Genomic DNA, 15,076 nt, shown 5'->3' with positions numbered 1-15,076 from the left:
TATCGTTTGCACAAAATATACATAATTTTCATTAAGAAGTTAGAGAGTTGAAAGACTATCATAATAAGAAGTGTTCTGAAACAATGAATTTCAAGAGAAGCACTCAAGAGTATAATGAATGTGCCTATATCATAATTCATATCTGCCAAAATTGCTTCACGCAAATCATATAAAAGAATTTGCATGTAAGAGCAGATGCTCATTTTTAAATAAGCAGGAAATCAATTATAATACTTCAATTTCATATTATCCTCCTAATATATTTATATGCCTCATTTTCAACATTAAAGATTTATTAACTTGTCAAGGAACATTTGAACCTATGAAATTAATTTCTTTTTTCTATATATAGAAGATATTTCAACTAAAGTTGTTGCTTCTAACGAGGCCATTATTCTCCTTCTTTCTATCATCTATATATTTCTTGCTTTTCTTCGCTATGACATGGTTAACCTCAATTATTTTGATATCATCATTCTTCGTCTAATGAACTTTATCAAAATAAAGAGAGACAAAAAAAAGTCTATAACAGTTTTATAGTTTTTTTGTCATAATAGGATATATTTTGCTTATGAAAAGAAGAGTGACTCATGACCATAAAATTGAAAGTATTTTATGTCATGACCCGACCCGGCTAGCCCGATAAAAACGGGACGGGAACAGTCGGTCATACGGAAGAACATAATTAAACATAAACAATCTCATTATCTTTTAAAATGACAGAAATTAAACATCATCCAACATTAAATGAAAGAGCCACTAAACAACATCAAACTCAATTGTTCCAAATTATATATTCTTACACAACTACTAAAACATTAAACCACACATTACATAAACTCCAAATTACCATTCAGTACACAGATACAAACTCAAATATTACGAACTACATAGGAACAGAACAAAGACTCAAACAGAAACATAAAAGAGAGCCTTTCTTCCCCTACGACGATACGTGTACGGTCGTCGTGCAGCCATCACTTATCTCCTGAAAAATATTTCCAAAAGTAGGATGAGCCAACGCTCAGCAGGTAATTCATAGCTCATTAAATTTCATAAGATGCATATAATAAAAATTTTTATAATTGGTATTAATTCATTTCATTGAATAAGTCATAACATGTAATATTCATTTTCCTTTCTTTAACATTACATTCTTTCATTCTTTCCTTTCAACATTTTCATATGCAATATAAATGCAAAAATGCTTATGTTAAATGTATACACCCATCCCGGAAGTACCCTTATTCGTACTGATCAGGTACGCAGTCAAATTTTGGTCATTTCCTTTACTATTTGGCTCCGTAGAACCCCATTACCATTTGGCTTTGTAAGCCCCTTTACCATTACCATTTTGGCACTTCCGAATCAATATGCACATGAAATTATTATACATTTTAAATCTTATATGAGGTAAGTTGGTGTAAAGCATTAATTTTGCAGTACTTTGACATTTCAAAATTTTGGTGCAAAGCAGAAATTGGCACAATTAAAAAAAAGGTGATGCACTCTAATCCACAAGGCTCTTATTTTCCTGCAAAGTATATGCTGCAACCAAATCAATCGAATCTACTTTTCTCGTGTGTTCGATCACAAACCATTGTTTATTTTGGTTTTTTTGGGTTTGTTACTTCAATGGTGATTGCAACTGACATATCGATAACCACGAGAACATCCATGGTAGAGTGCTACCAATAACTGTTTGACATCCATAGTGGATTGCCAGCAATAATGCATCATTATTTGCACCTTAAAATGTTGGGTTCTTCTATATGCAACTTGATGAGCTTTCCTTCTAATTATGTCGTAGGAACTACCCAAGAAGCAATGATTTGGTTATCAACATTTGATGCATTAAAGATGTCCAGTAACTTCAAAATTTAGAAGTAGAGCATGAAGTAATACACCAAATTCAATAGTCCATGCCTAACAAAAGTTTGAAATTTTCCATTTTCAATTAAGTTAAAATGTTTAATGATTTAACACTTAATTGACTAATTATTTTGATTATGAATATTGTTCTTAGCTCAATTTAGATTATTCTTCATCTATAATAACTACTTTCACTTTGAGTACTTGTCAGTTGTGCATGCATATGGGCTGATTTTACTATTATTTAATTTAATATGAAATCGCTTGCACCAAATCTCAACATTTTGATTGTAACTATCTTCCTTTGATTGTACTTCATTAAAAAACAAATCTATTCAAACTTGCATTCTTACCAAGATTGCATCACCCCATTAAAGCTCCACTTTCTTCAAAATGAAAGACATATACAAGGACTAATATAGAAAAGGAATAAAAAGATGGATTATCAAAACTATCATCATGGTTACATGTCTTGTCTCACCCTCCTTATGATCCTTCATCCAAGTTTTAGCGTGCTTCTTTAGGTTTTCTTTAGATAGTGCATCGATATGAATATGCAAGCCTAAATTTAACATGTGGGTGAATGTGCATGTGAACTCTTATTCTACTTCTATACTCCATTCTTCTAAACAAAGTAATACACAATTCCATACCCTAAATAAAGCACCATGACTTCCATCTCCAACCATTCCTTATTTTTTTCATTAACATGTGGATTCATTAGGTGCATGTGCCTCCTCTCTACAACTGTTTTTTTAGGGAGATTCGAGTGAGTGACTGAGACGGTCCTAAATAACTCTTCTATTTTAGAGACAAGATTTTGAATAAAGCAAAACTAGGACATGGAGATTAGCAATGGGAGTAACATTGTTCTGACCAAGTAGTAAGTACACAGCATGTATAGGCTAACTTATCATCAACTTAGGTGGTTTGGGTATGAAGAACTAATAAGATTTTATTTATCCAGCTAAGTTTAGAATATTTCTGTAAAAGATTAAAAGTTAAAAAGAGATCAATTGATTAGATATAGACCAACTGTATGAAAATATTGTTTCGCTATTCTCCATGCATAATGTTGATTCTAAAAATTTTGTAGGTTCTTTTCGGACCAACAAACTCCTACTCCATGCAACCTGCAATAGTGCAATCCTTGAGATCTTGTTTCTGATAACAAACACAAAATTGGCAGTACCCTCCAAAAATCCTTAAAGTAACCATCTACTCTCTTCAATAACCTATTTTGATAGCAGTTTTTAGATAGCTACTTTGATCGTATTCTGCTGCTAGACGGAACATTTCAATCTTCACGCCTAATGAATCCAAAGTCTTCAATCACAAAAGGAAAATATAATGACAATGTACGGAAATGGGGAGATTATCAGTTTTGCAACAATCATAAACACGATCCATAAAAAAAAATTACTAATCCAAGCAGAGTGAAACAAAATGATACTTTTAGCCTTTTAGGCAATTATAGCAGCAAACTGTCATCTCAAAATGGTTCTATGCGGCATTAAATAACCAGCACAATCAACAACAATAGAAAAAAACAACACCATCAGAACTCCATTTCAAGCATCAAAAAGAAACCATATTCCTTTCCGAATAAAACAAAAACCTCAAGCAGTTTAGACAACCGAAAGAACCTCGACATTTCACCCACTCCAATCAACAACAGTAGAAATTTCTCGGTCACATAGTTTTTACTAAAAACGCATCAAACAATATTTTAAAAAAATGCATAACTACATATCGCCACCCAGAGGTTCTACCCATAATATCGGTTCAAAATAAAATCTAGGGCAACAAATGAGTCTCCAGCAAACGCCATTAGAGAGTAAACATCGGCAAAGAAAATTCCATAAAGAGCCAAAATTAGAAAAGAATGGTACAAAAGAAAAGGAGGAAAGAACTTGATCGGAACAAACCAACTACAAGCGATCCTCCTCCCTCGGAGCCCATCTTCAGGAAGTAACGCTCTATACACTTCGGAAGTTTTTCCTGCCTCTATGCACGACAGAGAAGGAGAGCAATAAAGGCTCAATGCCCTTTCATCCGAGAAGGGGAAGGATAAGCGAGGCAGTTGTGGAAGATATTGGGAGGAGAAGAATGGCGGTGACCGCCTTAGTGGGTTACGGGATTCGGGTAATTGCCGTATCCTTCTCTCAGCGAAGAAGGCGACGCACTTACCACGACCCAATTTTATTGGAAGATTAGAGGAGTGGGTAATGGCAGAAATGTAAATTATTTATGTGGATCAGTTCTTACCCACCTTCGGCTTATGCATGTCATTCGTGTTTTGAGTATGAATTAACGGATATGTTTAAGCTTTAGACGGTCCAGATGGAACGTGATTCATCTATAAATTATTTTTATATATTAAAAGATTTATACAAGGTCAACAAAGTTTTTACGTATTAATATATCTAATGCCCACAAAAATATTAAATTATTGTATTTATGTATATCACGACTAAATCATTAAGAATTTAACAATGAAAATGAAAATATATAAATATACTTTTGTTTTTTGTTAAAAAAAAAAGGAAAAATTTTTATTGTGATATTTGAGTTTTTGAGTGATATTAAATTTTGGACCACTCGGACTCCAACTTTTAACAAACTTGGAGTCGAGGTGAATATCTTCAAGCATATTCAAATTTAATATAGTCCTTCTAACCACTATTCTCTACAAGAAACTTGGCAATTTCCGGCATTTTCAAATTTGTCAAAAATTTGAATTTCAATCAGAATTCTCGCAGAATGAATGATTTCACTGGTAAAATGCAAGTCCGAAAATAGTTTCCTTCGGAAATATTTTTGACGAATTTTAGGGAGATTATCGATGGAAATTCAAAAAAATCTGAAGGAAATTCCATTGGAAAATTGTAACAAAAAAAATTTTAAAAAAAATTACATAATACATAAGCAGGAATTGAAGTATTGTGTCGTGGAATATTCGCAGCGATAAAGAAATATAAAGTTTAACTTCTTAGCTTTGTACGAAAATCTAGTATACAATAAGATAAAAGAGAGGGCGTGTTCATAAGAGACACAAATGTTTTTATGTATAAAACCCATAAATGGGAAAAATCATGGGGCCTAGCTCAGTTTAAATTAATCTGCTGGTATTTGCAGTTGATTAAAAATGAGGCCCTTCATTGGAGGGAAGGTCTTGGCTTGATGTAACAAATATAAATCATATATGATGCATTACATGGTGAAAATTGGAAGAATTAGTATTAATATGTTTGTTTGGTCGGCAGGATCATAGTCGACATGCGACGGAGGTCTGAAAAATTGCATTCATGTGACGATGATCGAAAAGACCGTAGTCGGAGGACAATGAAGGTCGGAAGGGCCATTGTCTAGTGACGAAGGTCAGAGTGAATGTACTCAACAGGTGACTGAGGTCGAAAAATACCATAGTCTGGTGAGAGAGGTCGAAAGGTCCATTATCAGGCAATGGAGGTCAGAAGGACCGTAGCTAAATAGGTCGGGTTTAACACGAAACTAGCACACCTTTAATTGACTCGATCCAATTAACTAAATATTCCACAAACCCATACTCAAAATCGACCCGCCTCTAGCTCGTTTTGACCATACTTGTCTCGACTTTTCAAGTTAACCTAAGCCCGACCCAAACTGCAATCTGTCAGAATATGAAACCTAATTCTGACCCATTTTTCAAAATGGGTTGATCCGAACATAAAATTTTCAAATGATATTCATGTCGGATTTTTCGGATCGTGTCAAATATTAACACACCTAAAAGTACATTCATGCATGAGTCAAGTACAAGTGATATTTTGATAAATTTAAATTTTCTGTGTATATTCCGATAAATTAAGTTCAAATGCAAACAAGATTTTACTAGCAAGCATATTCTAATACCTCTAACACCTCTATAAAGTTTATCTATGAAAGTACAAGTGATGACCCTAACATAAAGTACATTATGATAACTTGCAAATATGATGTGCAACTTCAAAGGTATATGTTATGTATAAAATGGTAATTTTTGAACTTATGAATCACCACTATATTGAATTGCATATGAAGTATTTTATGTTAGTACTTACTTTAAACTTGAAGTTTAACCTATTACCTGAATAACTCATTATATATAATTAAAATGGATATTGATATATGTGATGGAATGTGATAGAAATCTAATGAACTACCATTGTTCATTATGTAAATTTTATCTGATATTTCATGAACATAAAAAAGCATGATGGGTAGAGTTGTTAAGGAATTTTTATTAGGTTCGGACACCTGGTGTAGCTCTATATCCGGACGCTAATAAAATGTCACCATGTGCTCTTACTCTTTACCGCGTGGTCCGACGACCCGATCCGGATCAGAACTCAATATTGCTATGTATTAGCTAATTTGTACATATCAGGATATTACTAGGTTTTGCTCGGTAACGAGAAATACCATTTTGTCAAGACCAATACCTAGCAATACCCCGGTTTTGCTAGGTATTGCTCGGTATTCGTCTTGACATAGCGGTATTTCTCGTTATTGTCAAGCAATACCTAGTTATACCGAGCAATACCTAGCAATACCGAGCAATACCGGGTTTCCGTTCTGGGTTGGGTCGTCGAGCCGCGCGGTAAAGAGTAAGAGCACGTGGCGACATTTTATTGGCGTCCGGATGTAGAGCTACGTCTGGTGTCCAGACCTAATAAAAATTTGTTGTTAAGGGTAGGAATATCTGAATTTTGTAATCCAATTATTTATTTTTGTGATGTATAGTCTTTTTAGGAACGGAATTATTGTATATGACTTTTTGAAAAATAAAACTTGAATGAACCTTTAGACTATTAATGTTATTTTAGATTACTTAATCGACTATGAGTTTATTCTATATTGTTGTTGAGAAAAAATAATAAATTAGATTTAGGGATTCAGTCTTTACCTTAGATCCCGAGGCATGACACCACCACAAAAAAAATTAAGAAAGCAACAAAAAACAGTTACTAAATAGAACTATAATTACAATTTAAAATATAAAGCTCCCAGAAGGATGTCCTAAAGAGATCCTAAGAGAGTTCTCAAGTTCACAATACATATACTATATATTTTTAAACAAAAATTAAATTACCTTTTTATAATGTGCATGACATTATTTTTGTATTAAAAATATTTAATTTATTTATTTATTTTACCCTGAAATATTAAATATAGATTTTATATCATTTGAATATTATTTTAATAAATTTAATATTTATAATCATATCTGATTCAATTTTGATTGAATCAATGAATCTTAAACATCTTAAAAAATTAATAAACCTCATAGATGATCCGACAACAAATCAGTTTTAGGTTTCATTTGAGACGATTTTCTTATTACTTCTTAAAACAATTTTTTTGAAAAAAAAAATGTAATTTATGTATTAAAAATCTACTTTAAGAAATAAAAAAACCGTCTCAAATTGGGATGGCTTTCTTGCTGCTTTTTAAAACAACTTCTAATACAAAAATTAAAAATTTTGTATAAAAAAGATGTTTGAAGAAGCAGTAAGAAAGTTATCCCAAACGAAATCTTAGTCTTAGCAAATCATAATCCAATGTGTGGTTGCAATCCTTCTTCACCACAAGAGCGTTGAAATATGCCTGCAAGAAACTTTCCTATTGAAGCATGTTAAACACAACGAGTGCAGATAACATCTACAAATTTGATGAGCATTACGAAATACATCACTCACTGAAGTCAGGTCATTTGTATAATACACACCATGTATACAAGCCACATGGTCTGTACACATTGGAATTTAGATGTGAGCTACGTCCAAACTCCGCATATAATAATTTCTCGATACAAAGAGATTGCCTTTATAAGTTGTCAACAAACTCGCTAAGTTCTCAAAAATACACATACAACTATCACATACATAAAAATTGAGTAAAATTAGAATTTCATTTTAATACCGCATATTCAATACTTTTCAAAAATTCTAGGGGCCTTGTTTATATCCCATGAAATGCCCAAAATATTTTTTTTTTCAAAATTCAATGAAAAACTACAAGTTCTAATTCTCTACAAACTTAAACAGTATGAATATCATAATTTGCAAACAAATTCATCAAACAAAAAAAGAAAAGAAAAATTAAGAGACGACAAACTTGTTGATAACAAGGAAATTAGTGATCCATGATTGTAGCAAATCATCAATTTGCCTCATGAATCTTCCGGGACGGTAACAAAATAGTGGTTATAATGCAGCTCACATTAGCCTAATGGTTGGGTGCTCCAGCCATAAAGATCTTGAGTTCAAAGTCTGACACATGCGAGCAGGTGCGTGTATTTGCGATTAAATTTGCTCCAAAAATTTTTCTTTTGAGCAATTAGATGCAGCACCCAAACACACAAACAACACATACACGAGACTCGACCCAAAACCTTTTAGTTATGTGCCAAACTCCCAACCAACAAACTAAGAAAAGCTGCATAATTTGCTCAAATTTTCAAACAAAAAAAAATAGCTGTGAGAATTCTGGAAGGTAAAATTAACAGCCGAATTTCAAGACTTTTACTTTTGAAACTAATCCATAAATCTTTAACCCATATCTCAAAATATTATATTTACTTGATTCATAAAAATGCAAAAGGAATTTGAAACTTATGGTCACTGGACATTCAATTCTATTTGCAGCAGTGAGACAAGCACCTGCATGTAATGCATGCCAGTTTCGAGCAAAAACAGGATATGTTATGTTGCCTAATATAAAAGTTGTACCAATAGACATGTGAAACTTAAGGTTGGTGAACAAGAGATTATTTTGAGCGGATGCTGAACGTAGCTCTACATCCGGATATCAATCAGAATGAGCCATGTTACTGAGCAGTGGAACCGACGCTCAGTACCACGGTACCAAGCCACGGGCTTAGACATCCAGACGAATTCCGCTTCCGCACAGAATAATTATTCCGGTGAAAATTTCAATTCTATTTGCAGTAACGTGATAAGCACCAACCTGTAGTGCTTGTCATTTTCAAGCACTTAAAGGTTTATGTTACCGCAAGATAAAACCTGAGAGCAAGTAATGAATTGACAGCAGTGATGTGGATGTGGATGTGGATGTGGATGTTCATCCTAATCAGAAAAATAAATGTGTTATCCAATTCTTTTGCTAATAATAATGTTAACGCATACTGTGCAAAGCAACTTCATTTTGGCAAATTCGAGGAAAAAAATTAATGTATAGAAAAAAATAGGGAAAAGGATCAAAATGATGCTTTTTCTTGAACAAAATAAAAGAATTGATAATATAACACAGTAATTTCAGATAGAGGGGCTATTCAGTAGCAAGATTGAGGCTGGATTTGACGTGGATTTGAACGAAATCCAGCCAAACGGCCTAAAATGCAAAACCAAATCTCACGGCAAATGAAAGTCGCCGTAGATGAAAAATTCGGCATTTTCGTACTAAATCCCAGATTTTCGAAATCTTGTTTTTTGCCAAACTTACGAAATCCATTGGCTCTAAAGGAAGAGACCGCTCATTAAATCCGCTCTATAACCAAACAGCCACACGGGATTTAATAAGATTTATCATGAAAGTTACCAAACAGTTTTCAGGATTTCTGAAATTCGGATTTAGAGGATATACGAAATCCTACTTAAATCAAATCTTAGGTGCTACCAAACAACCCCAAAAAATATATTGACAGATAAATATGAACTACTGAGATATAGATTCCTTTAAAATAAATTGTTAAGAATAGTCAGGGCATTAAAATCACACAAAAAATAAACAAATTTAGAAAATAAAACCACATGATTGATGTTTAATTTTTGTTTCTTTATTGTGGCAATCAATAGCTTTTTGCGAGTGAAGACAGCTGCGCTGCAAAATTGTTAGTGCTCACATATGCTCATCTAAATCATAACTAGTTCAAAGGAGAAGGCGAATTTGAAGAATGATATAAGTTGCATTTATTGTGACAGGGAATTACATATTCTAATCAAAGAAATCACATGAAATCTCTAAAGACTCACATTGTTGGGAACATGATCCAATGAGCATGACTTTTTATCATAATAATTCAAAGGAAGTTCATGATCTAGGATTTACGAGATAGAGTTAAATAGCTTACCGAATAACAATAGAAAAGGTGAGATTAAGGGTTTATTTGGGGCGGCAACAGCTTTTTAAGAAAGACAATAGTGAAATAATTACAAATAAATTTTTTGAAAGTTTCTGTGAACACCATATATAAGTTCTTTTTGAAAAATCACACAACAAATTTCTTATGGCTCCTACATTTTAGTAGATATCATTTCAAAAAGTAGCTCCCCTCAATAAAAATACCGTAACTTTATGTGAGAAAGATAAAAGTGAGAAAACAGTAATCAAATGAAAGTGTGATTACAGTATAGAAAGCAAAGCAATCATAAAACTGCACCAAACAGGTCCAAAGTCCACAGGAGATACTGAAATAGAGCATGAAATTTTTGTTTGTGCCAACAAACTTGTGCTTCAATACTCAATTTTTCAGAAAAAAAATAAAACAAAAAAGATAATCTAGAAAAGAAAATTTTACTACATTTTGCAGGTCAGAAAAAGGGTGCCAAGAAAGCAGAAACAAAGAATTGATATCCTAAAACTATTTGCTAAAAAGAATTCAGTTATATATCTTTCAAGTTTTTTGATTTGGAATTCATGGCTAATACACATCACCACTCATGATATTTCATTCCTGGTTCAATTCTAAGTATGCCGATAAAAGCAAAATTATATACAGGCAATTACAATTCCTTCTTATGGCATTATGCCACTGTAGCAGACTTTCGATTGCGGATCAAACTTGAAAGTCGCCTCACTAATCTATCCAAGGCTTCTCTCATCCATGGATGTTTACATCCTTCCCTTGCTTCTTCCACAGAGACCTAATGCATGACCATAGAGAGTGCTAAAACATAAGACAATAGAAGAGAGTAGCAAGGAATTGAACACTAAAGAAGAACAAGTTGCAGATCCAATGTTAATTAATACATAAACTGACCCATTTGCGCTGCCTAGCACTCATCTCAGGCCAATGGACTAGTTCCTCGGTTACTTTCAGTGGAAACATTACACTCTCATTTATGGCCTGTGTACTGCTTTTGTACTTCCATTTACCGAGTCTTCGCTGAAATTGCCATTAGAAGAATTTTAGAAGGATATTCATACTGTACAAGTGGATGTAATGCATGAAAGGATAAACAAGGATTTGATGCAAACCTCTACATTTCCTTGCACACCAGCTTCCTCTAAAGCTTCTCGCGAGGCTGCTTGTTTCACTGTCTCGTCACTTTCCCACCCACCCTACCAATTTCACAAAGCTTTGAAGTTCATACCCAATAGTAGCTTTTCATGAAGAATTTTCAGAATTTAGAAGCAATTTTTTTGGCAAAGAATCTTATTTGACTTAAGTTTTTCCTCTCTCTTTTTTGTTGCGGGTGTTAAAGTGTGTGAGTTAGAAGTTTGAAAGTAATCAAATTGGTGTTGAGGAAAGTCCTTCATTGAATCAAAAGATCTCTTTGCTGAGAATGTGAAGGAAAGAAATCATCATCATTAGCATCACCTAAACAACTTGGGATTGAAAATCTCTTTCTTTCGATCATTTCTAATGACTAATGAACGAGGCATTGAATTTTTTTGTTGAAAAACTTTTTCCACAACGCTTTTTCCTTCCAAACTATCCAATGTATCTTCTATCTTACATAATAAATGACCAAATCATCTAAATCAAAATTTCCAGTATTTTATTATATTCAATACGGCCTATTCCAACCATCTCTTTATATATTCATTTCTTAATTAATCTTTCAATTATCACACATCATATTTTAATATTCTAAATTTAGTCACACATAATTGTTTTATAGCCAACATTCAGATTCATAAGCTATAGCTGGTCAATTACATCATAAGAAATCTAACTTGAAGCATTATTATATTACTCTTTCTTGCTATTATGTACAATACATAAAAATAATTGAACTAAATAAGATTGTATTAATTTGAATAACATAATCAACAAGTTACTTCCACTTCATTTCCTTTCTCAATCTTTGACAGGACCCAAATTAAGCAATGCTAGAATTATCTTAAATCGAGGTATTTTTTGAAGGATAAATACATGCTTTTCAGAAATCACCATCTAAAATTTGTTATTTAAGTTAAACGTAAATTACCAAAGCCATGAGGACAGCATATAACATGCAAGCGACAACAAAATATGAAGCAAATCTTACTCCTAAAACTTTTGTAACAGAAAAATCACACCCTTTTTTTTTAGAAAAATAAGAAGTTTTGATAAAATCATTCGGGATGTAGCAAAGTGAAGGAAATGAACGATCCTAAGGCAAGTTTTGACTTGATTATCCATATATAGCCATTAATTTCAGATTGTTAACCTCTTCATATTTCATGAGTTTTTATGGCAAAGATGATCATCTCATATGGTTCGAGGCAACTCTATTTCAAGGAGTGCTGCTTACTAGGGCTTTTAAGAGAAACTTCACACTACAGGAAATTTGTTGTTTACCGGCGGTTAAACCGTTGGTTTAACTGCCGGTTTTTAATAATAAACGGCTGGAAATGCCGGCAGTAAACTGACCGCCGGATATACCGCATGTTTTTTCTTTAAGCGCCGACTATTACCGGCGGTTTGACCGCCGGAAAAATACCGGAAATTGCCCTAAAATTGGCTGCAGGTAATTAGCGATTTTCCAGTAGTATCAAGTCAATTTGGGGAAGTCTTTTCACAGCTTTTCTTCTCAGTTAGATTTCACATTTTTATTTTGCTACAATTTTTTACTATTCTGTAGAAGCATTTATGAGCATAATTTTTTACCATCACATCTGTTAGAATGTACTAGTTATAAGAAAATTCCCAACTGAATTTGTTGAAGATATTTATTACAATTTACAACTGTTCTATAACCACTTTTCAAAAAATCAGTTCTTTACATTATAGTTATACGACTATTTTTACAGATAATTGCAGCAATCCAAAAGAGACCCCTTAATCGAATAAAAAAAAATCCAAATTAGGTTCAGATTGACGAGCATTTTGCCTGAAAGATAAATTTGGTTTACATTCTCATCAAAAGACATAATCCTTGCCATTCAACTATCATTTCGTTTCATTTTCTCCGAAGCAAAAACTAATTTATTCCTAATTTAAGAGAACATTTTATACCTTAGGAAACATCATTCCGTATCCCTTCTGAGAACTGATCACAAGAACCTCCAAAGAATGAAGCAGATCATTACTCGAGCAGTTCACGTCAAATTTATACGGAATGCATCTGCATCAAGAGAGACAACAATAAAAAACATAAGCATTTTTCAAAGAAATTGATCAACCGTTCAGAAATCCCATCCGTTCAATCTTGAACACAAACTAAAGGAGAAAATGGGAAAGTAATTTTAAGCCACGCAAGCAACTTTCCATCAAATCAACTAATAAAAACCAAACCCCATTTCCAAAAACCCATTAAAATCAGAAATCGGTAAATGAGAAGAAGAAGAAATCGTGGCTACAGTAGAAGATGGGTAAATATTCACAAAACGAACCCGACAACAAGCCGGCCTCCGGTGCTGCTATATCGCTGAAGCTGTCTTCCCTGCCGAGCAGCCAGAGTAACCATCTTTCTCAAATCCTCTCTCTCTCTCTCTATTCCCCCTGCGACGTTCTCCTCAGATTACCCTATTCGTCAGAAGAGATCGAGGAGATACCCAAATTGCCCCTCTGCAACCGCCACCGGAGTGCTGCTCTGCTGAAGTACGAATGTGGTTCTCCACATCAAAACAGCGAGGGTGGGCTTTAATTTTATAGAGAAAAGGATGTGATTTGACACTTGACGGGAGGTGGCGAGAGAATAAAGATGGTTGAGGGGTGTTTTGGTCAGTAAGTGGATCTGGTCCCACTTGTCGATGTGGCGGCGCGCGTGTGGTAGACTTCAATGTCCTTCAGATCGCCGAGACAGGGCATCGAGTGGTTGGTGACGTTACCGCCCACAGTTAGCGCCGTAATTTCTTGGGTGGTCGTACTCGTAGTCGTAATTCGTAAATGTTGAGCGGTGACATCACCTCACACCATAGGCTAGAATACTAGATTATAGGCAAAAATTTAATGTATTTAGATACATAATACAAAATTCTAAAATTTTAACCTATTTAATTTTTAATAGGTAAAATATTTATCTAAATAATATAATTCCTATCAATATTTATTATAAATAAAAAGTAATAGCTAAGGCGAAATTTTGAGAAGGAATATGCTTTAAAAATCATTTGAGAAAATGAGCATAATAGTAAATAATTTTAAAAATGAGCATACCTGTGTACAAGAATTGTGTTTTTAAAGAAAACGCAAAGCAGGTGTGCGTTTTCTAAGAAAATGCGATCCTCCATCACGTTTTCCTCTGAAAACGTGATACTTCACTGCATTTTCAAAGAAAATGAGATCCTCAATCGTGTTTTCCTCATAAAACTTGACTTCACTGCATTTTTAAAGAAATGCGATCCTCAATCTCGTTTTCCTCATAAAACGTGACTTCACTGTATTTTCAATGCAAACTCGAACATCCATTGCGTTTTATTTGCATTTTCATGCCATTGATTCAAGTGGTGTTGAAAATATCACAAATATGATTTAAATTTGATTAATAATACATAATTAATTCAAAATCTATTCTCAAATATTTAATATCTCCATTTTTTTTAATTATGCTAAACATGATTTTAAACTTGTAAAAATTATATTATATATAAATATAACTTATACCAAATTAATTCACTTTTAATATAAATATTACATGGTGTAATTTTTCCTTAACTTCTACATAAATAAAAAATATATATATTTTTATATATTTATTAACCTTATTTAAATTATATGCTTTCAATTATTACTAATTTAATTTATTCGTAAACTAATAGTTTAAGGCTTCGTTTGATTCGGTTTCTGATTACATAAAAAGGAGTTTTAGAAAAGAAGGTTATAGAAAAGCCGTTCAATAAAATGGAGTTTCAATAATGAGATATGTTTGACTAATATTTTTAAAAGTGCTTATTAATACTTGAAAGTAATTTTAAATTGTTTGTTTAGGAGTTCTGATTTTAAGATTTTATTATAAAAGACATAATTCGCTTCCGAAACTCCGTTTTGTGACCGAAGAAGCAGATACGAAAA

At 33.1% G+C, this 15,076-nt stretch overlaps 2 protein-coding genes across 2 annotated transcripts in view; both read right to left on the bottom strand.

Moving 5' to 3' along the window:
• LOC110102008 (ubiquitin-conjugating enzyme E2 variant 1D) overlaps positions 1-4,086 on the bottom strand; it is a 21,148-nt gene extending 17,062 nt beyond the window's left edge. The window contains exon 1 of the mRNA XM_028698812.1: positions 3,801-4,086. Coding sequence (XP_028554645.1) covers positions 3,801-3,834 — 34 coding nt within the window. The 5' untranslated portion in view covers positions 3,835-4,086. The remainder of the gene's footprint in view (positions 1-3,800) is intronic.
• Positions 4,087-10,409: 6,323 nt separating this feature from the next.
• LOC110097126 (nudix hydrolase 17, mitochondrial) lies at positions 10,410-13,704 on the bottom strand. Its single transcript, XM_020823369.2, has 5 exons — positions 13,456-13,704; positions 13,079-13,187; positions 11,113-11,196; positions 10,895-11,020; positions 10,410-10,778 (listed from the first exon to the last, which is right to left on the bottom strand). The coding sequence occupies exons 1-5, from the start codon at positions 13,527-13,529 to the stop codon at positions 10,659-10,661; spliced, it is 513 nt and encodes a 170-aa protein (XP_020679028.1). The 5' UTR covers positions 13,530-13,704; the 3' UTR covers positions 10,410-10,658.
• Positions 13,705-15,076: the final 1,372 nt, after the last annotated feature.

This window comes from Dendrobium catenatum, unplaced genomic scaffold (genome assembly GCF_001605985.2).
Source record: "Dendrobium catenatum unplaced genomic scaffold, ASM160598v2 fragScaff_scaffold_1148, whole genome shotgun sequence".
Classification (NCBI taxonomy): Eukaryota; Viridiplantae; Streptophyta; class Magnoliopsida; order Asparagales; family Orchidaceae; genus Dendrobium; species Dendrobium catenatum.
Note: the sequence above shows the minus strand (reverse complement) of the source record. Positions and strands in the feature narration are given on the sequence as shown.

Bases quoted from the DNA above. Each gene is read 5' to 3' on its own strand.
- LOC110097126 (XM_020823369.2), bottom strand. From the start codon at position 13,529: ATGGTTACTCTGGCTGCTCGGCAGGGAAGACAGCTTCAGCGATATAGC. The intron at 11,021-11,112 runs GTTTGCATCAAA...TGGCAATTTCAG, and splicing joins GTGTGCAAGGAAATGTAGAG to CGAAGACTCGGTAAATGGAA. The intron at 10,779-10,894 runs GTCAGTTTATGT...GTCATGCATTAG, and splicing joins GTGCTAGGCAGCGCAAATGG to GTCTCTGTGGAAGAAGCAAG.